This window comes from Mizuhopecten yessoensis, unplaced genomic scaffold (genome assembly GCF_002113885.1).
Source record: "Mizuhopecten yessoensis strain PY_sf001 unplaced genomic scaffold, ASM211388v2 scaffold10991, whole genome shotgun sequence".
Taxonomy (NCBI): Eukaryota; Metazoa; Mollusca; class Bivalvia; order Pectinida; family Pectinidae; genus Mizuhopecten; species Mizuhopecten yessoensis.
The window spans coordinates 498,046-520,457 of record NW_018408824.1 but is presented as its reverse complement, the minus strand read 5'-3'; the positions used below and the strand labels follow the sequence as shown (position 1 = coordinate 520,457).

The 22,412-nt window shown below is 34.7% G+C and overlaps 1 protein-coding gene across 1 annotated transcript in view; it reads left to right on the top strand.

The window, feature by feature from the left end:
• The window catches only part of LOC110464473 (neuronal acetylcholine receptor subunit alpha-10-like), a 90,145-nt gene extending 87,335 nt beyond the window's left edge, over positions 1-2,810 (top strand). Inside the window, exon 6 of the mRNA XM_021519710.1 lies at positions 1,842-2,810. Coding sequence (XP_021375385.1) covers positions 1,842-2,518 — 677 coding nt within the window. The 3' untranslated portion in view covers positions 2,519-2,810. The remainder of the gene's footprint in view (positions 1-1,841) is intronic.
• The last annotated feature ends 19,602 nt before the right edge of the window (positions 2,811-22,412 follow it).

Genomic DNA, 22,412 nt, shown 5'->3' with positions numbered 1-22,412 from the left:
ATCGTAACAATCCATCTATTATGTAATTATAATCTTCATCCACATAACTCATGGGTCTGAACTAGGCATTGCCGTAAACACAGAAAGATCCTCGACGCCTAAGGTTTTCGGCGAGGCCACTACATTATGAGATAAGGCTTGAAAACAGCATCACAATTCTCCTCACAAAGCGGGCTACAAAATGCTTAAGCTAACCTTTGCATTCATCAAAGTTTTTATTCCGTATTGGCCGAAAGAAAATTGGTTACCCCTCTACCATCAGACGATCTTTAAAAACACCAATTAACTTAGGAATAACATTTCCCCGTTCACATCGCCAAAGAAATGCGTCCACGCGAACTAGAGTTTACGTCATTTTATGTCATAGTGGTTAGTGAAAATTATATAATTGAACCTAATATGCAAAAAAATCGACGCCACGCTGCAACACTGTAGTGTTTTGCTTGCTGGTGATGGAGACGTGTTGGTGATGAGCGTTTTAGGGAGTTAGACGAATAGACGAGTGCTGATGGACGGGGAAAATATGTTGAAAGCCACATCTTTTTATTGATGCTGCATGCAAGGTGTTGTGTTTCGTTGTTATTTAACGATTAAATTGTCTTCGCGATTAGGCATTTATTTCTTGAGATAAATCTTTAAGGTCATGTTGCTATATTTATAGTGACTTTAACAGTCTCTTAGCTTTAATATCTGTTTGACGAAATTAAAATGTTTCTCGTCGTTATTTGATATTTTGATTGCAATAAATTATTTTAATCCTTTCGATATGACAAGAAACGTGCTTTTGTTTTGAAATTTAATGATGATTACCATGAAATCGACTTAAATGTTAACGACTTGTAATAAGAAAGAAGCTAACAGGGTAGCATTATCAATCTTCATTTGTAATCTAATTGACTGTTTATGTCGGCGTAGCAAGAACTAATGGCTAAATATACAATATCCTTGTATGGTATTACACCATGTATATACTATTCATGTCAGTTGAATTGTTGTGTAAAATATAAGTGTGGTCTGACAATACACACTGGTTTTATTATCGTTCGATTTATAATAACATTTTATGATTGGCTGATGGGTAAACATGTCTATCAAATTGTCTGGGATACCCATTATACACACACATTTTTGTATTTGATCAATTATTGCTTTCCTCGTATATTCGAGCAGACCAATCTTGTCATCTGCCTTATTATATCAGTACCATATTACTTTTGTCGTATGGTCTAGTAAGATAGAGAGTATAGATGTTCTCCTGTTATAAAATCCAATAAAATCAAATTATACATTTTTCTTTTGTCGTATGGTAAAATCCGATTGACCAATCTGGATCCCCACCTGTTAGCCCCTAGCATCACCGAGGAGTCCTAGAAGGACTGAGATACAGTGTTGTGCTGAGTTATTTCCTTTGGCATGTTACATTTGTATATCTATTACTAGACTTAAAGAGTGCAACATGTGTGTGTGTATGTGTGTGTGTCTCTGATATTTATCACTGAATTCGTCTTCATGTAAGTAGAAACTACAGTGACTTGACATGTTCCTGTTTTTGGTAGGTGTATTGAACAGGTTTATATAACAACTGTTTCCATGTACTGGCCATATAACGTTTCGTTATGAAATAACAAATGTACATCACACTTCTATAATCATACAATAATACACAATGACAATACACCTTACACTTACACCTTGTTTTCATTATTGGCAAAGACCCGGATAACACGTTACGGCAAATAGTGATGCAAACACTGGAATTGTTTAAAGTTACTATAAAGAATATACACATATAGTAAATATGTATTGACTAATTTATTAATGTTTCTTAATTTCTCATTCAGGTATTTATCTGACTGTGTCGATGGCGCTAGCCTCAATCTCGGTTATCCTCACTGTGTTTGTGCTGAAGATCCATCATTGCGCTCCCCATCAGCCTCGAGTACCCAAATGGGTCCGGAAGGTGGTTCTTGGCTACCTTGGAGGTCTTCTGCAGTGCAAGTGCCTTAAAACTCAGAACAATCTCGGCAAGAGAAGTAGGGGAGGGGATATTCATGGACCGGAAGAATCGGAAATACTTTCCAAACTCATGAATGATATTGCAGCAACGAAAGATAATAACAGACGGCGCTGTCAACCTAACGATTCATACGGGTCGTCTCAAAGCGAGGCTGGTAGCGTCATAGCCGATCTAAGGGGAAGCAGCTTCCTTGCCGATCTACGAGGAAGTCTGAACATGTCTAATCGAAATTCTTACGTAGACGACCATAACGGAAATACCGATGGAGTGACGGACGGAAAGAAAGGAATCATGGAGGATGTTCTGAAATATCTTCAGTGTATGCTGGCCAAAAATGACCAGCAAGATCTGGAGGCCGAAGTGTTGGACGAATGGAAACAAGTGGCCACTGTTGTTGACAAAGCCTTGCTCTGGACTTTTCTGGGGATCACGCTCATTTCAACCCTCATCATATTGATCATCATTCCCCTCACCACATATTCGATGACAGGTGGCCTGTAACACACTGCCTCATTCCACTTTCATTCTACTTTTGTTGTTTTCATTTAGTGGTAATTGAAATGATTTCATTTGTTGTCTATCTTTTTACCTGATAACACTTGAACATTCAGTGATTGTTTTATCATGAAACTCAAACAGTTTTCTCTATGGTGTCACTACGAATCATATATATCTTTATAATAAGTTAGTTAAAACCGACAAGACAACGTTAATCTTAACAGATGACAAAATCATGCAGGCTTTTATATTTATTTATATGGAAAGTTTACTTGTATTATATTTTGTGGTTACGATGAGCCTCATAGGAAAATATTAATTAAAAAATACATGGAGACATAGCTCTAAAGGCTAAATTAGTAGATGTCCAAGAAAACAAACTTCGATCTTTCTACGGAACACTATTTAGTTTTATCCCAGAGACTAATGGTTTTACGATATAACACATTTACTATTCAAGTAGATGACAAAAATTCAACATGGTCAGTGTTTTAACTAACCAAGGAAAAAATCCATTCTGGCAAAAGTGGAACCTGCTCGCACCCGGCAGTGAAACCTGCTCGCACACGGCAGTGGAACCCTGCTCGCACCCGGCAGTGGAACCCTGCTCGCACCCGGCAGTGGAACCCTGTTCGCACCCGGCAGTGGAACCCTGCTCGCTCCCGGCAGTGGAACCCTGCTCGCACCCGGCAGTGGAACCCTGCTCGCACCCGGCAGTGGAACCTGCTCGCACTCGGCTGTGGCAAAAGGGTCTTATGTGACAATACCCGGGTCAGAAAAAGCTAACAAATAGTTAGTCAGATTGCTTAACACGAACATCCTATCTGAAGTGTTATGTAAACTAAATGACTCTTAAATGTTTCCTTTATTTTATATCAGTGATGATCCCAATAATGTGATGCAAGCGCAGAAGCGCCCATGGAGTGATGCAATCTGTGATATTTCCTATGTATCCAAGCTACATGTATACAGACTCTGTTAATTATTACTTATATGACATATACTAGAAAGACTAATGTTCGAGTAAGTTTCTAACGGATGGACATATATGTCAACAACTGTTGATAGCAGATCTGTGTTAATTCCCTCGGTATTTGACCATGAAAATCAAACTAGTGCATACGGTTCTGAATATTTGTATTTGTTAAAATTTTATAATGTAAAAATTCTAATGCATTCACATTCCAGAAGTGCCATAACGGTAAACACTTCAATACACCCTCAACGTATACTGATATACCCAAGGCCATGGCTAATTCGCTATTACTTTTCAAACAGTTATGTTGTGGTTGTATTTTTGGTTTTAATATTATTTAAATGAAAACCCCATTTTTGCAATACTCATATTAAACATATAATATCACTAATTCAAGAATTCTTAGCAATATAATCAACATTTATATTATACTGTTTACAAAGCTATGTCAACTTTATGCAGTTTGTCGAAAAGCTATCATATTACATTGTACCATTCAAAATCTCCAAAAGAATCAATGGAGAATGGCACTTCAGAACGAGATTCAGCGTGATCTTGGTAGGTTTCGTAATTACTGTTGTTAAAAAAAGTGAAATAAAACTTTAATACAGATTTTCAGCTCACAAGACGTCCCATACCTGTGTGGTAGAACCTTTCGTTAATCGTTATGTCAGCCCTTATATCGACGCTATCAAATGGTAACAATTGTGAACGTCAAAGTGTATATTAATATAAGTTATATATTCATATGACGAAGATGTAAACGTTACCGAACAGGAACAGACAGTTGCTGGTCTAGATGGCGCACGACATGATATTACTCAGAAAAGGATGAATACATTTACGGGACCCCACACTTAAAGTACAAACGTTGTTAGATAGCACATCTGTCCTCCGGACGTCAATCTGGTCACGGAAAAACCTGATCAATTTTACTAAAATTGATCTTGATTGCTGCAATCTTATCCGAGTTTCGTAATGAATTTCCGGTTGCTTACTGAATGAATTACTGCATTAATGAAAAAAAAAGGTTGTTTCAATGAATACGATATTCCTCTTACTGATATTTGAATATATTTAAGACTATAACTATAAGTATAAGACTAGAACCACGTTACTTTAAAGGTTAGGATGGATGAACTCTTACGACATTATATTAATGGACGTGATTACTACCGTTTGAGGGACATTGCTATCATAATAAATTGTAACTTTATAAACACCTTCATGGACAAATGAAGAATGTTAATGAACGAATTTCAATATTAATAATTTGTCATTAACATCTACATGATATTTTATTTTGTTTTTCTTTACTCTTGTATCCTCGATGTACTTAATCATTTATAGTTAATTTTCGTTTAAATTGTTTTCGTGTTTGGCACTGATGGTAGTTCAATCAATATGGAATGAAAGTAAACAATTATGCATGTCACCCTTTGGAATATTGATGTGATTGGATGCCAAATACAGTATTGTTTCAATAATAATATGCATTAGTTACTATTTTTGCTTAAACGGATGATATACGTTTCTTCGATGTAGAACAAGTTATATTTAATGTATATAGTTTGGTAACGAATAGAGATGAAGTTTTTGAGTTAAGATATTATGTACACACATTATTAAGTATAGATGTAGTTATGAAGTCTTGACCCAATGTACATGTATACACAGTGGCATCTTGTTAACCTCAATACAACGGTTACCGCCTAACTTCGGTATGTATATCTTGTTAACCTCAATACATCGGTTACCGCCTAACTTCGGTTTGTATATCTTGTTAACATCAATACATCGGTTACCGCCTAATTTCGGTATGCATATCTTGCTAACCTCAATACATCGGTTTCCGCCTTACTTCGGTATGTATATCTTGTTAACCTCAATATATCGGTTACCGCCTAACTTCGGTATGCATATCTTGTTAACCTCAATACATCGGTTACCGCCTAATTTCGGTATGTATATCTTAATAACCTCAATACATCGGGTACTGCCTAACTTCGGTATGTATATCTTGTTAACCTCAATATATCGGTTACCGCCTAACTTCGGTATGCATATCTTGTTAGCCGCAATACATCGGTTACCGCCTAACTTCGGTATGCATATCTTGCTAACCTCAATACATCGGTTACCGCCTAACTTCGGTATGTATATCTTGTTTACGGATTAACTTAACATGGTAATCATTATTTTGTAAGAATATGTGTTCATTCCCTATTTTATTAGAATTTCGTTCATCCAAATACGTTGATTCCCAAAAACATACGGAATACTATATTTTCTGGACAAAGAAAGTTCATTTATATTTAACTAGGTCACTGATATTACGTATCTCGAAAGGTCTATCGAGGTTTTATTGTAATTTTCTACATAAAATGTATGATTTTATTACATTATTCCTACTGTACTACATACCAATGTATAACTTATAACTTACTCAAAAACTGCATTTTGTTGTTTACATTTACAGACAGGACAGACAATAAAAAGGTATGAAACAAGTGTCCTTGGCTTCCTTTTAACCATATGATAAACTTTCTTTTTGTAATGAATAATATACGGTCACGGAAAATGAACATCCATTTCCCGAAACGTTGAATGATTCCGATGTAAAGTGTGTCATAGATTTGATCCTACACACACAGCACGTTGCTACATGTATATATACTTTGGGCAATATAAAATGTTTTGATAGCGCAACTTCTTGACAATGGATGGAAATATCGTTCGGTAAAATTTTGAGTCAATGGAATTAATGTTCTCCCAAAACTGTGAAGGTCTTCGTAATGTCATCATGTCAATGTGGATGTTTTCTACGCTACCCCATATACCAACACAAAAGTAGTATACAGAAAGAGGATCCCGCAGAGTGTAGTATAAAGAAAGGCTTAAAACATTCAAAGGTAAATACATGTCTTCACTAATAAGTTATCCTGATATTGGTTTGTTAACAGTTTTAACTTATATGAGGAAATTAAACGCGTGGATATAAGGCTTTAGGTAACATCTTTGTTCTCTAATAGGAACACAACACACTTAGCTCGGCGACTGTTCACGCTTCATATTGTCCCATCGACATTGTTTTTAATACATGTGCATTCAATTTGCAAGCTTAGATTGTAAAAAGAAAACAAAAATGCTAAAACGAAAAAAAGTAAGACGACACGATCGTCACGCCCCCCGAATAGGTGTTTCGGTGTTGGACCAATGAATCTCGGAGTGGTGCACATAGTTCGTTAACGTGGCTAACACCGACAATTAAAACATTTCGATGTAAGTGGCTAACACCGAAAATTAAAACATTTCGATGTAAGTGGCTAACATCGAAAATTAAAACATTTCGATGTAAGTGGCTAACACTGAACATTAAAACATTGCTTTGTACATGTACGTGGCTAACACCGAATATTAAAACATTTCGTTGTACGTGGCTAACACCGAATATTAAAACATTTCGTTGTACGTGGCTAACACCGAACATTAAAACAATTCGTTGTACGTGGCTAACATCGAACATTAAATCATTTCGTTGAACGTGGCTAACACCGAACATTAAAACATTTGGTTGCACGTGGCTAACACTGAACATTAAAACATTGCTGTGTACGTGGTTAACACCGAAAATTAAAACATTTCTTTGTACGTGCTAACACCGAAAATTGAAACATTTCTTTGTACGGGCTAACCACGGAATTTTGTACCGATGACATTATTTGAAAACTCCAAACATCGAAAGAAAGTACAAACGAACTGTTCGTGTTTTACAGTAAAATAATCTCTATAAATACGAAGTAAATAAGCTTTTATTTAGTAAGTCAATACAAAACGCCAAAAAAAGGAAATATTTTTCTACATCATATTTCCTTTTCATTACTTTGAGACTCGTCCCTTTTAGCAAGGTTAAAATATCAAATGCGTTTCGAAACATATGTTCATGCAGAGAACTACAGAGAAAGGGCAAAGTGTCTACAGAACCCTTTATTACGCCACATACTTACAGGGTTTTATTACAGCAAATATGTGAGTATATACATATGATAACCTTAGCACACACATAGATAATCTTATATGAAATAGGAACACATTTTATAGATAAGGCTTATTGACGAACGTAACAACAAAAACAGACTAATTTCCCATGCTCAAAGGAATCATTAGGGTTTCGCTCCAACACATAATGTGATATTCGAAATAACTTAAATGCAAAAATCTTAACTTACGTAATAGCGGAAAGAAATGGAATCACTTTGTAGTGCATACACATTTTTGGTATTTATTTATAATGAACATGTTTAGGCTTTGGAGCTGGATATACATATATAACACTGTATGATGTGATAACCTAAAAATCCGATAAATACACACGTCAAACGCAATGGAGGAAGTTATCGGCGAAAATCGTGACTACATAGAAGCACAGACATCGGTGCACCAACCACACGTTGCAGAACCAAAAAGCATTGTAAACTATAACGCAATATAATACATTACGTACTGTACTTTGTTGACAATTAAGTAGGTCATAACGAAGGGGAACAACTTTTTGTTTGTATATATTTCCAAACAACGAGATGAAGTTATCTCTCTTCTAACGTGTTAGCATGTATCCGTAATTAGCAATCCGTGTCTTGTGAAACGTAATCATAAAAAATCATGAAGAGCGATACATCTTTAAATGTCTCTGTATGTATATCAAAACTACAAAAATGCTGACAAACATTTTTTAACTTGGAGCAATTTCTGGAGATTTAACGAGGTGTTAGTCTGAATTAATTTATCCCGGAGACAAGAATGTATTCCTTTCGTAAACATTCATGTATGTTAGTGAATTGCTCGAAGCCTTAATAAATATACAATATAACACTGGTTCGATTAAAAAACACTATTGTATAATTACAATAAAATTTCATTCCATTCATCAAAGCTTCTTTGTTTGCACTTGATTATATGTGTTGCAGAATTATACGGTCAGTAAACTACATGTACAATACATTTGTAGCTGTCGGCAGTGTAGTGCTACTTACCGTCACAGCACACAATAATATATGTCATAGACCAACAACAAAATTACAATTTATTGTCATTTCTTCATTTCAATATCAGGGGAAATAAGTACCAAACGGGGTTATTTGGACACTAAGTACCTCACACACACGTCTGTCACTCACATGTTGTGTATCCACAAAGCAGAATTATTTCGGTCATTTTCGTTTTTGTTTTAAAGAAAAAATCAAGAATGTCCAAATCATTACAGTCCACTTACTAGATAGAAAGTCCCAAAGTGTCTGTTGTCTGGAGTATCTATGTTCCGTCGTTATAACGTATTATTTTCGCTCTCGTAGTCGTTAATCCAAAAATGTCGACAAATCCCAATTCGATAAGACAGCATGTCTCAACACACTGATATCACATCACTAAAAAAAATCGTTGGCATGGTTTGAAATCCGGCAAATGCGATATCAAGTATTTAGTTAAAAGCTTTGAAATCCGGCAAAAGTGATATCCAGTATTTAATTAAAAGCTAAATACAGAAACACGGTTATACTACAAGAATAATAGGATATATAACTCCTCACTGGGATCAATTGAAATGTAGCTTCTCTAGAATAGCTTACTTCCTCAAGTTTGTTGGGTAAGAAAAGTTGACAAATTGTAGACTGATAGTCAGCCATTAAAAAGATAGTATACAGAAGTATGAAAAACGTAATTAGAGCTCAAACTCGATGAAAGTCGGAATAGGCCCGCTTATCGTCCAGCTTAGTAGCAAGCCTTCCCTGTTGCGAAAAGCGGCTGAAGTAAAAGAGTCTATGTTGTCCTTGATTTCAAAATCTGGAGGGAACATATGATCGATGTGGTCAACGAATTTTTTATATTTTTTATATCTAACACTAGCTTTATCGATTATGAGTTCGAGTTATGATTTGGGGACAATTTCGCATTCTATTTTTTTTAAATTTTCAATATGAACGTAAAGCACTCAAATGTGATTCCGTCTACAAGAACTGATAATAAATACTGTACAATATGCCAAAATTAAATTTAACTGCATTATACAGCAGCTTTGTGCTTTTAAGACTCATCGGAGATGCCAGGGGCCTAAAAGTTAAAAAAATCTATAAATTGGTATAATCTACTATTTGAAAAGAAGAAGAAGTGCGTAAAACCCATTAGCTATATTGATTTAACAAAACTTAGGGGGAGTTGCTTAAGTTATAATTCATAATGAAATGTGAATATTATGCATTAAAATCAATTCTTTTTAATTTCTCACATAATTTTACCGTATGTATGATTAATATCTTTAGCCAAAATTAGATCTGTATTTATATTTGTTCCGAAATTCACACATAGAACATGAATGATAATGAGAGTAAATTTTCAATAATGATATTAATGATGGACAAATGAAATAGTCATATACTAATTAGGAAATCGTCTACTCTCCAGTCCTACGCTATCGTTTGTACAACACGTTGTGAAATAATTACTCTATACAGTTAAATGGTCTTGGCTTTTATTAGACTTCCTGTCATTCTGGGATAGCCTCCGATGTTATAGAGCAATAGCGTGGCTCAACTCTATATCAATGTCGACAGGATACCACATTTTACATGCATCTTCGGTAATGCAATAAACGACGACGCAGCCTTTACGATTAATGCAAGGGGAGACAACTGGTCTCAGACTGGTACTTAATTTTTATTAGAGGTGGAGCGAGAACATCCAGATCAGACGCATTTTCTTTCGTGCTATGTTTGATGGCTATCAACAAGTGCAGTCTTGTTGCAATACAAACGACGTTTGGATATATATCTGCTTTGTTACCATTAACGTATGAAACGCCTCTATATTATTAGATCAATATTGCTAAGTGCAGTTGCTCTGTCTTTTGTTGGGTCAAGATAAAACGAACATGTAACATTAAACTAATGGTAAAGTACATATACACCGTGATTTATCTGTCAATTAAACACGTTAACATACAACGAATCTGTCTGGTTAGGGTGGAAATAATCAAATAATTAAGTAAATGTGCACCAATAATATTTCATAATAAGTGCAGTCTCCCACTAAAACTGATTCAGTGCGATTGCATCTAGTCGAATGGACGGAATTACATTGAGGGACCAAAAGCTGTAAGGAAACTTGGATATAGAATTTCAAACTGATTATAACTTTCTCATTTATTACGAACCGATGAAGGGAACAAGTAGCCCCTAGAGGTAAATCAATAGACTTAGTGATGACACTTATGTCTCTATAGTATCAAACACAAGTTCGTTAAATATACACATATACTCAAGGCTTTCCTATGGTATCAAATCAAATGAATACGGCTTTTATTGACAAAAAACGACCCCAAAACTTTAATTTAATGGCAACGTTGTAGCGCGATTGTTTCATCTAAAGTTTAAAAGTAATATTACCAAAATTAAATCAAATGTTGAATAAAGAAAATTGTGTTAGAAAAACTGGAAAAATCTAACCTCTGTATGGAAAATATTTGGAAAGCCATTTGGAATGTTCACGGAGGCATGCTTATTACCAAACATTTTCAAATTTGCAAACACTGAAAAATGCGTATACCTACGCCAATGTCTGTTATGTCTCTTTGTTCTAACACTTCTGCCAGGTGATAAAGTCTTAATCACTTATTACTCCACACGAACTTATTACTCATTCCTGTATAAGTGTGTAAGTAGATGAGACGTAAACAAACATCAATGAGGTAACATATAAATGATATCTTTGAATTGTCATTTAACAAACTGGAACAGAGAAACGTGATATCATACATTCAAACGCGCCATAAGAAGCTCACAGCTTTCAATCGGCGTCATCGCTATATGAACTATATGAAGAGCCTGGGGATACAAGTATAAGATCCGAACTCAGCAAGACAACAAGATCAGGGAAGACCCCCCAAACAGAAGGACAGTTACACGTATCTTGAAGCTCAGCCGAACCAGGATGCAGATTATCTGTAAGTTATACATTGCTTTAACAATCTTTACATGCCATTCACATGATAAATTAAGATCTAAATCGTCACCTGGAATGTCATTTTAAATATGGTACCCGCCATGTAAATTAATAGGTAAATTCCAAGTGATGGCACGTCGTCACAGCGAGAAATCAGGTAGGGACGACAAAACTACAAGGCACACTAATGACCAATATTAAAGGCAATAACTAGCATACCAGAGAATTTGCACATTTCCCTATGAGATCATGATTGCGAAGATACACTGAGAGCAATTTACCAAAAGTCGCTCTTTTCCCTTTTGACCATGTAAATTGTATTTCTTTGGTTCCAATTTATTAAAATCCATACAACTATCGAATAAATGCAAGTAGTTAAACCTCAGATATAATTCCTCTATCATAACTTTTGCAATTAAAACGTCATAATATATGGACAATATCAGTAAGTCGTATATTTACAATTTACATCTTAAGGGTTAACAAAAATCGCAATATCATTCCCCTGTGAGTAAGCACTTACTTTAAAAATATACGGCGTCATAATTGATCACCTTGGAGTATCCATACTTCAAAATGTAAATTGAGTTAAACGAAATGTATTACAGATTATCTACACATGTATTTACTGCTGTGTCTAATCAAACATTAACAATTACAACAACGAGACATATCTAGGTTTCTTCATTTCTTACTCAAGAATTAAGTCTCTACATTGTCAAAAACGTAGTTCGTTAAGTATATAAACTTTTACACAACGCTTCCCTATGGTATCAGATAAATTGAACACGGCATTGACAAAAGCTCTCCCAAAACTTTAATTAAATGGCAACGTTATAACGCGGCTGTTTCATCCTAAGTTTGACATTTATATTGCCAAAATTAAATCATATTTTGGACAAAGAAAATTTGGTAAAAAAAACTGAAATAATTTGACGTCTGGAAACGAAAATACTTGGATGGTGGGTGTGGAATGTTCCCGGAGGCATGCTTATTACCCAGTCTTTTCAAATTTGCAAACACTTTAAATGCGTATATCTACATCAATGTCTGTAATTGTCTCTATGTTCTAACACTTCTGCCAGGTGATACAATCTAAATCAATAATTACTTCAAACGAACTTATTACTCATTCCTGGATAATTACAAGTAGATGAGACGTAAACAAACATCAATGAGGTAACATATAAATGATATCTTTGAATTGTCATTAACACACTGGAACAGAGAAACTTGATATCACAGCCTGGACATGCAAGTACATGATCCGAACTCAACAAGACAACAAGATCAGGGAGGACCCCCTAAACACACAACAAGATCAGAGAAGACCCCCTGAACACACAACAAGATCAGAGAAGACCCCCGGAAACAGACAACAAGATCAGGGAGGACCCCCTTAACACACAACAATATCAGGGAAGACCCCCGGAAACAGACAACAAGATCAGGGAAGACCCCCGGAAACAGACAACAAGATCAGGGAGGACCCCATAAACACACAACAAGATCAAGGAATACCCCCGGAAACAGACAATAAGATCAGGGAAGACCCCCTGAAACAGACAATAAGATCAGGGAAGACCCCCGAAAACAGGCAACAAGATCAGTGAAGACCCCCGGAAACAGACAACAAGATCAGGGAAGACTCCTCAAACAGAAGGGAATAAACCTAGATATTTCTCGTTGTTGTAATTGTCTATGTTCATGTTTGTTTAGACACAGCAGTAAACACATTTGTAGATCTTCTGTAACACATTTCATTTAACTCAATTTACATTTTGAAGCATTTATATTTCCATAAATAAAGGGTTAATGGTGATTCAATTATGACGCCGTATATTTTTAGAAAAAGAGTTAATGTTAATAGAATAAAAGTAACTATTCGATAGTTGTATGGATTTTAATCAATTCGAACCAAAGGAATACATTTCACATGGTCAAAAGGGAAAAAAGGACTTTTGGTAAATTGCTCTCAGTTTATCTTCGCGACTATGATCTCATAGGATAATATGTAATTTCTCTGATATGATGGTTATTTTGAAATATTGGTCATTAGCGTGACTTGAGGTATTGTTATCTCTACCCGAGTTCTGGGTGCTACGACGTGACATTTCTTGGATTTGACCTATAAGTTTACATTGTGGGTGTGGTCGATGAAGCAATTAACGCTCACCCTTCCGGAACACCTGGTCTAATTATCCTTGTACTTTGTTTAAAGTTTCTTTTTACATATTGTGCCGTGGATTTATCGATTTTTAGTTTAAATGTTGTTTCTAGACACTTTGCTATTTCTTCTCTAGTTATTTGTTATTTAAATAGGTATATTCGTTATGCAATTGAAATATCTCCAGAGATGATATACTCAATCTAAATTCAATGTGTAATGTTTCCGCTTGTAATTTAGAAAGCTATAAGAAATTATCAAAAAAATTCATCTGACTTCTTCAAAAGAATACGAGTAAGTGTTTAAGCGAATGTATCTTGTTAAAGTGTTGTGTTATACAGTTATAAGGATAACTACAGCTGTGATCCGCACGATAAACTAACAGCGAGAGATGATATCTCATTTTCACTAACATTTTGTAAACACATAGCCTTTGAATTCATATTCCGGACATAGCTGTCCTTGAAACTAATCCATGTATACATCTCTGCTTCCTCAGCATCATCTTTATTAGATAACACTTTATAAACTGCCGAAAGCCATGGCATTGGTGATTACAAAAATGATCTGATGTAATTAACAAGAACAGATCGAAATTTCTAGTTCGTCTTCAGTTTTATACACGCGTCAAGACAACCTCCCAACTATAGTATTTCCTTGGTGTACGTGCATCATACATCTGTAATAAGTGATTAAGATGATGTTTTTATTGAATACCATTCCATGAAAATACTCATCTCTATTTACCATAAGAATTAGGTAATTGATGATGTTACCTTCATTTCCTTCTTTCATTTATGCATGCTGTTCATAAACACATATTTTGATTAACCTTTTCACTCTAAGAAAAAACGTGCCACTAAGGACTAAGTAGTACATGCTTGTATGTGCACGTTCGATAGTTTTTCAATTTAATTTCACATTGATAAAATAACAAAAACCGAAAGAAATACATTATAATGTTCCTGAAGACGTCACTTGATAATGTAAAAGATTAATGATTTACGTTAAAGTTTTATTACTTCTTAAATATTATAAGTACATACATGGGCCACCAGTATAGCCAATCCTTCGATCAAACTGCGAGTCTTCCATTTGCAGTTAACAACACGTTCAAAAAGATCACAAAAAAACACACAAAAACAATAATGAAATATTTCTTCTTTAAATTTGTTTTGGTTACAGCTTGTGTTAACCCTACAACAAAATGTTATGATCTTCAAACATACATTTAAATAACAATAATTTACCGTAAACAGATTGCTGTAATTATAGAGGTACAACATGTGAAGGACGCGGTAATGGACTTAATTAACACTATAACATACAAATTGTGAAGGACTTGGTAATGGACTTAATTAACACTATAACATACAAATTGCTAAGACAAGCATAAAACGTTGTTTGTTTACATACTTCTTAAAACCTTAATGAATCGTACAAGTATTAACGAATTCCTTTTCTGTAGCATTATGTAAGTGCATTGAACACTTAACATTGTGATATTAACTTTGAAGCCCCTTTTTGAACACCTAGGAGCAATGCTCTAATATCACTTACAAACCAATTTTGTGAGGCCCCCTGGATATTAACGATCTATGCGGTTGGTATTTCAGATAAATCACAAGCGGTTATGTTATGATGTTTGCAACTTCCCACAGTATACAAACAGATGATATCATTACTTTCGCAAAAAATCATAGTTTCGATCCTCTCTTGAAAAGAGTGTTTATGCCAACACTAATAATTGATACTTGTAGAAGAATGTGCATACTTTATTTCTCAATGGTGAACATGTGCATTCTAAAATATGCACATACAAATGCATTAATTATTGTGTATCTTTAAAAAAACGAAAAACAACACCTGACTTGATCAAGTACCCTATTTGGCAAAATTTAAAATTAAGCAATGATAAAATGGAAGAGACATCTTATAGTTATTTTTGCACACAAAGTAGTGTGGACATCTGTAAAATTTCTAGGTTACATTTACCCTCCAAAGGAAATACAGTCGAGCATTTAACCCCTCCTTTTTAAAGGAATGATATTTATGTAACAGCTAAGGTATATGAGGGGATAAAATTGCCTTACTGGCGAGCTAGCTTTTCCAGTGATGCGATATAACCCGGGAACCCGCTCACTAGTTCAGCAACATTGATCGTGGTCAGCAGTTGGATGGGTGACCGCCCGCACATAACATTTACATCGCCTTGCGAGAGAAGCACGCTGACAGTGTAACTAATGCTGAAATAAGGCGTTTGGGAACATGTGCTGATCAACATTTTCTACTCACGATGACTGACTACTTTGGTATCATTAATGTGCTGTGCGCAGTCAATATTTCCCGTGCAAAATAAAATATCAAGTAATTAGAAACGAATCTTATAACAACAACAAAAGAACAACTACACGCTTCAAGTTTTGTAACCAAAGCTCAGATGTGATTCTGTGGGACATATTTGGATTGAGATGGGTTTCTATGTTTTATTACGTACACATTACTAGGTGATTGTTTTCTCTCCTGTCAATGGTCTGTAATAACAGGATGTGGAACCGTTAAGGCAGTATGTTTGTCGCGGCTAAATTACCAGTTATTACATGTTACATGTTTCCATTTCGTTACTAATTATAACAGACAGCGATTAAAACAGTATGTAATAACCATACAATGTAATAACCATACAATGTAATAACCATACAATGTAATAACCATACCATGCTTCTGTGCATTGATCTTTTTTATGCTGTCAATAACTATATTTTGCGATATATATATATATATATATAAGTACGTTTGATTTTTTGATTTTTCGAAAAGTTGAACGACAAATTATACACCTCGCGAGTAAGTATTCCGAAAAATCACATCAAGTTATTTACTTAGTTATTATTCTTTTCACAAATCTGAACATTTGGAAACGCACTTCCAAAATGCATACACTGGAAAAGCGAGTTACGATATTTTTTCTTTTGGTTTATGTTTTATGAATGTTTTAAAATTCTCTTCTTCTGATATCAAAGGCACATAATCCTGATATATATAAAAACACAATGTAAATTTCATGACTAATCAGGACTTTGTCTCTTGATATCATAGGGATGTTTTATATAACGAGGCTGTAATGCTGAACAGGACTTCCTCTCTGAATGCCTTCAAAAGAGGACGTCATTTACTAAACAATTAGTACTCTCTACATCTCATAATCACGATCAGGATATTTTATATAACTAAGCTGTACTGACCTAACAATTAGTACTCTCTTAATCTCATTATCACGATCAGGATATTTTATATAACTAAGCTGTACTGACCTAACAATTAGTACTCTCTTAATCTCATTATCACGATCAGGATATTTTATATAACTAAGCTGTACTGACCTACCAATTAGTACTCTCTACATCTCATTATCACGATCAGGATATTTTATTTAACTAAGCTGCATGTACGGACCTACCAATAAGTACTCTCTAAATCTTATAATCACGATCAGGATATATCATATAACTAAGCTGTACTGACCTAACAATTAGTACTCTCTTAATCTCATTATCGCGATCAGGATATTTTATATAACTAAGCTGTACTGACCTTACAATTAGTACTCTCTTAATCTCATTATCACGATCAGGATATTTTATATATCTAAGCTGTACTGACCTAACAATTAGGATGATCTAAATTTCATTATCACGATCAGGATATTTTATGTAACTAAGCTGTACTGTCCTAACAATTAGTACTCTCTTAATCTCATTATCACGATCAGGATATTTTATATAACTAAGCTGTACTGACCAACCAATTAGTATTCTCTAAATCTTATAATCACGATCAGGATATTTTATATAACTAAGCTGTACTGACCTAACAATTAGTATGATCTAAATTTCATTATCACGATCAGGATATTTTATATAACTAAGCAGCACTGACCTAACAATTAGTATGATCTAAATTTCATTATCACGATCAGGATATTTTATATAACTAAGCTGTACTGTCCTAACAATTAGTACTCTCTTAATCTCATTATCACGATCAGGATATTTTATATAACTAAGCTGTACTGTCCTAACAATTAGTATACTCTAGATCTCTATCACGATCAGGATATTTTATATAACTAAGCTGTACTGACCTAACAATTAGTACTCTCTAAATATCATTATCACCAGCAGTATATTTTATATAACTATGCTGCATTGACGTAACAGTTCCTGTTCTATGAATATTTTAATCTCGATCAGGATATTGTTAATAACTTAGCTGCATTGACGTTACAAGAAGTGCTCTATAAATGTCAATAACATGACTCTGATATATTATATTACGAAACCGTGTAGGTTAAACAGGATTTGCTGTCCGAATGCTTTTCTAATATGGCTGTACTTACTATACAGGAGGTGCTCTATTAATGTCACAGTCGTGATCAGGGTGTCTATTTAACAACGGTTATTAACCTAACAAGACATGTACTCTGAGCGTCATTGACATATAACATGGTTTTTATAGTATATACGTCTCTCACGTTTATAGCACTGTTCAAATATGATTCATTCTTGATTACGGGTGCTAATATACACATTCCTGGTTATTATAAGATTATCAAAGTTCATTTATCTGCTCTCCAGTCTATCCCTCCCTGACCTTGAGTCGAAAGATATTTATTTTAGTTTGAAAGTTTATCAACGAGAACTCCTCGACTGATATAACTACGCACTGAGATTTGATGGAATGCACTCTTTTACATGGACTAGCCTGACAAAGCTAATTAACAACTGTTCGAGAGACGTTGCTATCACGACGGGGAAAAAGTCTATGTCGGCCATTATGGAAAATGTATAACAAACGTGCACGTTTTTCATTACTACATTATCTTTATAAAAGTGCATGCTATACCACTTAAATGGTTTACCAAGATGAAACAAAATGCAAAAACTCAACTAACAGCCTAATGTTTTTAAATAACGCATTCAAAAGTCAACAGTTATTGTCAACATAATTAAATGTTTTACGTTTGTTTCAATTAATCTATCATGTCGCAGCATCAACTCTTTAAACTGGTCCTCAGTCTCGTTTGAACTGAATGTTTACGGTCAGCTAATTAAACAATATTTGTGGAGCTTAAGGCACACTCGTACAGTTGATGATAGATGCAATATTAGCGTTAATTTACCTTTCGTCATTGAAACCCCTGACTGCAGTCGATGAACAGAGGCCGCTCATCATTCCGGAACACATGGTCTAGTTTTTCCCTTTTATATTTTCAACCAATATTTTGCATTTTTTCCTTTACAAATACAAATATATTTTTTTATTATTACTTTTATCTGAGTTTATCAAGTATGTGAAATTGCATTTTCATTAACATTTCTGCCTACTCTTTTTGTGCACGCACACCTATACATGTGCTAACCGTTCGAAACCAATGTATTAATAATATATATTACCTATGATTGACAAAAGAAAAGATAATAGTTTTACTCATAATGCATTCAACAAGCCAACATGCACGAACAAGCGGCTGTGACACTTCAGTTCAAACACACAGAACAAAATAGTACAAGTACTCGGGTCTGTTTGGGTATGAATATGTAAATTATGAAATGACATATTTCGAGAGTTTCACATCTGTACTCATGATTTAAAAGATGATGCAGACAACCTTCCACGTGTCCTGATCTCCTCTTACAGGGTCACATATCTTCCCAATAAACATGACGTTTCTCAGATGTTACATCGAAAGTTTAACTTATTTCCTCTTTACACGATGTACTTTAAATAGGAAAACCTACATTTTAAGTCGGAAGGCTTAGCGTGTCAAATATCTGAGGTACTCTGTGATATAACCAGCTTCCTGACAGTTCTAAACTTAAAGCAAATGTTCAGAGAAGTCATAACGGTGCACTTAAAGCTTTCACAACCAGCCAGACTTTTACATTCTTCAGATTGATGTGTTGAACATCTGAACTCATAATTATCGTTTTCTGTCCAACAAAGTAATCGGTGATATTTGCGCTATAGGTAATGGCTTTTCAGCATTAAGGTATGTGTATTCTTAGTCGAACGGGTGTGTAAATTAGCGTCAACAAGCCTATCGATTCTAATACAAATCCCCCAGTATCCTATCACATGATGTATTGGTACGATTTATCAATTACACCTGTGACTGAAGTCTACATAACCCCTATTTTGTCCCCGGTTAGATTTGTATTGAGTCTTTCATCATCCCCGTTACATCAAGATTAATTAGTCTACTCACCCCTTCACTGCTGCATTACAGCTTATCTACGTCTACAACCCGTTTAAAGACTACGAAGCAAAGCTATAGCACAGGTAACATACTCTCTGTATCGTAGACAGTTAGTCAAACATCTACAATACATAGGAATGAAAATAAAGTAAATAATTTTAAGTTGATGCATATGTACATGTATATATATTATATTGTTCTGTTCGCGAAGTCAAATTCAAACGCTGAAACATACACTTAACAAAAGCAACTTGCATATTCGGTAATACGTTTCTTGTTTAACACTGTATTTTCTCTAGATTTCGGAGAACTACGGTATGAACTGTTTGGACAATCTTCAAATCAGTCATTCATAGAACCATGGATTTTAATCTTTAAGTGATACCTGTTTCGTTTGAATTAAATAAATAATAATTAAAAAATTGAAAATATGTTAGTGATGTCAGCAGCAAGGTTTAATTTGATATGTTTCCAAGGTTAGAGAGTAAACCAATATATAGACCACGAAGTGTTTTATTATGGTTGTCACGAAGCATATTAGAATGGTAAGTGGGTATTTCTATATTTTATATTATCTTTATTTCGTTCCGCTATTCACGGGTAAGCTATAATAGAAAGTTGGACTGACCACTTAAGTAATGTTCACACACAGTCATTAGCCATTGTTGCGGTAAGACGTGTGTCAATTTGAGAAGGCCGAAAAACCAGACAGAGTCATCGTGACCACCTATGAAACAGGGTAAGTGTTAACTCTGATCATCCTACTATTCTATGTATACTTTTATATCTATACTTTCATATTTCGTCGGGTATTAGATCATTTAGAGTGTGCATGCATTGTATAGGTAGGCTTGGTACGGGTGCGCGTCACTCATGCGTATAATGTTTACGAGTATGTAGTTCACCGCTAAGGCGTGTGTACGTATGTTACAGAGTAAGATAACATAATAAGTAACTTGTATGTGTTAATTAAGTTGTATAAAGCTGATCGTTATGATATATCATGCTAGTACTACTGATAGTATTTCAAGTGATCATGTTTTGTAACATTAATCAGTCATTTTATACCTTGTCAGTGTTATTAAGGCATACATCGTGGTATTGTTCAATATGCATATGGAGACATAGATAATTTACAATATATGTATGTACATATGTTTTAGGCATGCACACATAGCCATCATTAATATATATATATAGTTTTATAGCATAATGGTTTATTTTCTATGTATAGTGTTATACCAGATATCATTATATAGTTTGAACATATTAGATAAAGTGTGCTAGTTTTGGAAGAGTGTGTGTACAAGTATGATTATTATTATTATTCGTGTACATCTGTACTTTACAGATGTCTGGTTCCAACTCGGAGATAAATGGCCTAAGGTGGATTGTGGATAAGACAACCAACTAAACATTGGTTCCACATTGTGAATTTACTCGCCAGACTGCCTACAACATTGGTGCGCCAGAAAGCACGTAGGGGTCGGAGTGACAACACTTATGGGACAGAAAGCTGGTATGATGCTGCGGCTACAGCTTATGTCATTCCTCGTCATCAGCAGATGATATCGGGTGGAATACGGGAAGTCCGGGAAGTTGAATGGTGCTGTCGTCATTTAGACAGATATTGTTTTCTACGGGGACCAGAATTGAACAGTAATTCAGTGAGACACCGGAAGGAGATACAGAACAGAGAAAGGCCATGAACTTTATATATATATATCTTATAGTTTCATTGTAGATATTCATCTGTATGAATGAGTGAATGAGGTGTATGTATAATCATATGTATGTGTATAGTGTATTACTTTGTAAATAAACTGTATATATGTATATTCCTTGTCTGTTGAGCTACACCACCGTTCTCCTACACTACAATGGTCATCACTTACTGGTGGTAGGACGTTTCGTAGTGTGTAGTCATTTTGCATGTTAGCCCCTTATTTATCATCTGAAACAGTTTCACTTTTATATGACCTCGTGAACTTATAAACAATTTATATACAAGCTCGTGTGTTTTATTCCGATATGTAAATATAACCGTATTTCTGTTAAAGTATGGTAGGTATTTATCATCACGACCGGTTATATTTACACTTAAATTAAACCATACAAATATATATTACTATCTACTGAGATTTACTTAACCTCTGCTTTAAGCAGAATAGTGAAACATGCAATAAATATCAATTTTGAAGAAAACCATACTATATGAGTTACAGTATGTGAAAATCCTGTATTAATCAAAATACATTTAATGCCTATTGGCAGATGGCAAATGACATTTACAAATAATTAAATCTGTTTTCCCTGTCGAAAGGCAGAACCGAAACCATCTCACCGAATGATGTTATATTTTTCTGCTTGTGATGCAATCATTTGAGAAACCATTTCCTGCCGGTAAATATCCTTCACATATATCAACAGATGTATACAGATATTTTCCTAACCAATTACATTTATTGTTTACAAAAGTGAGTGTAATTAATTGAACAGAACT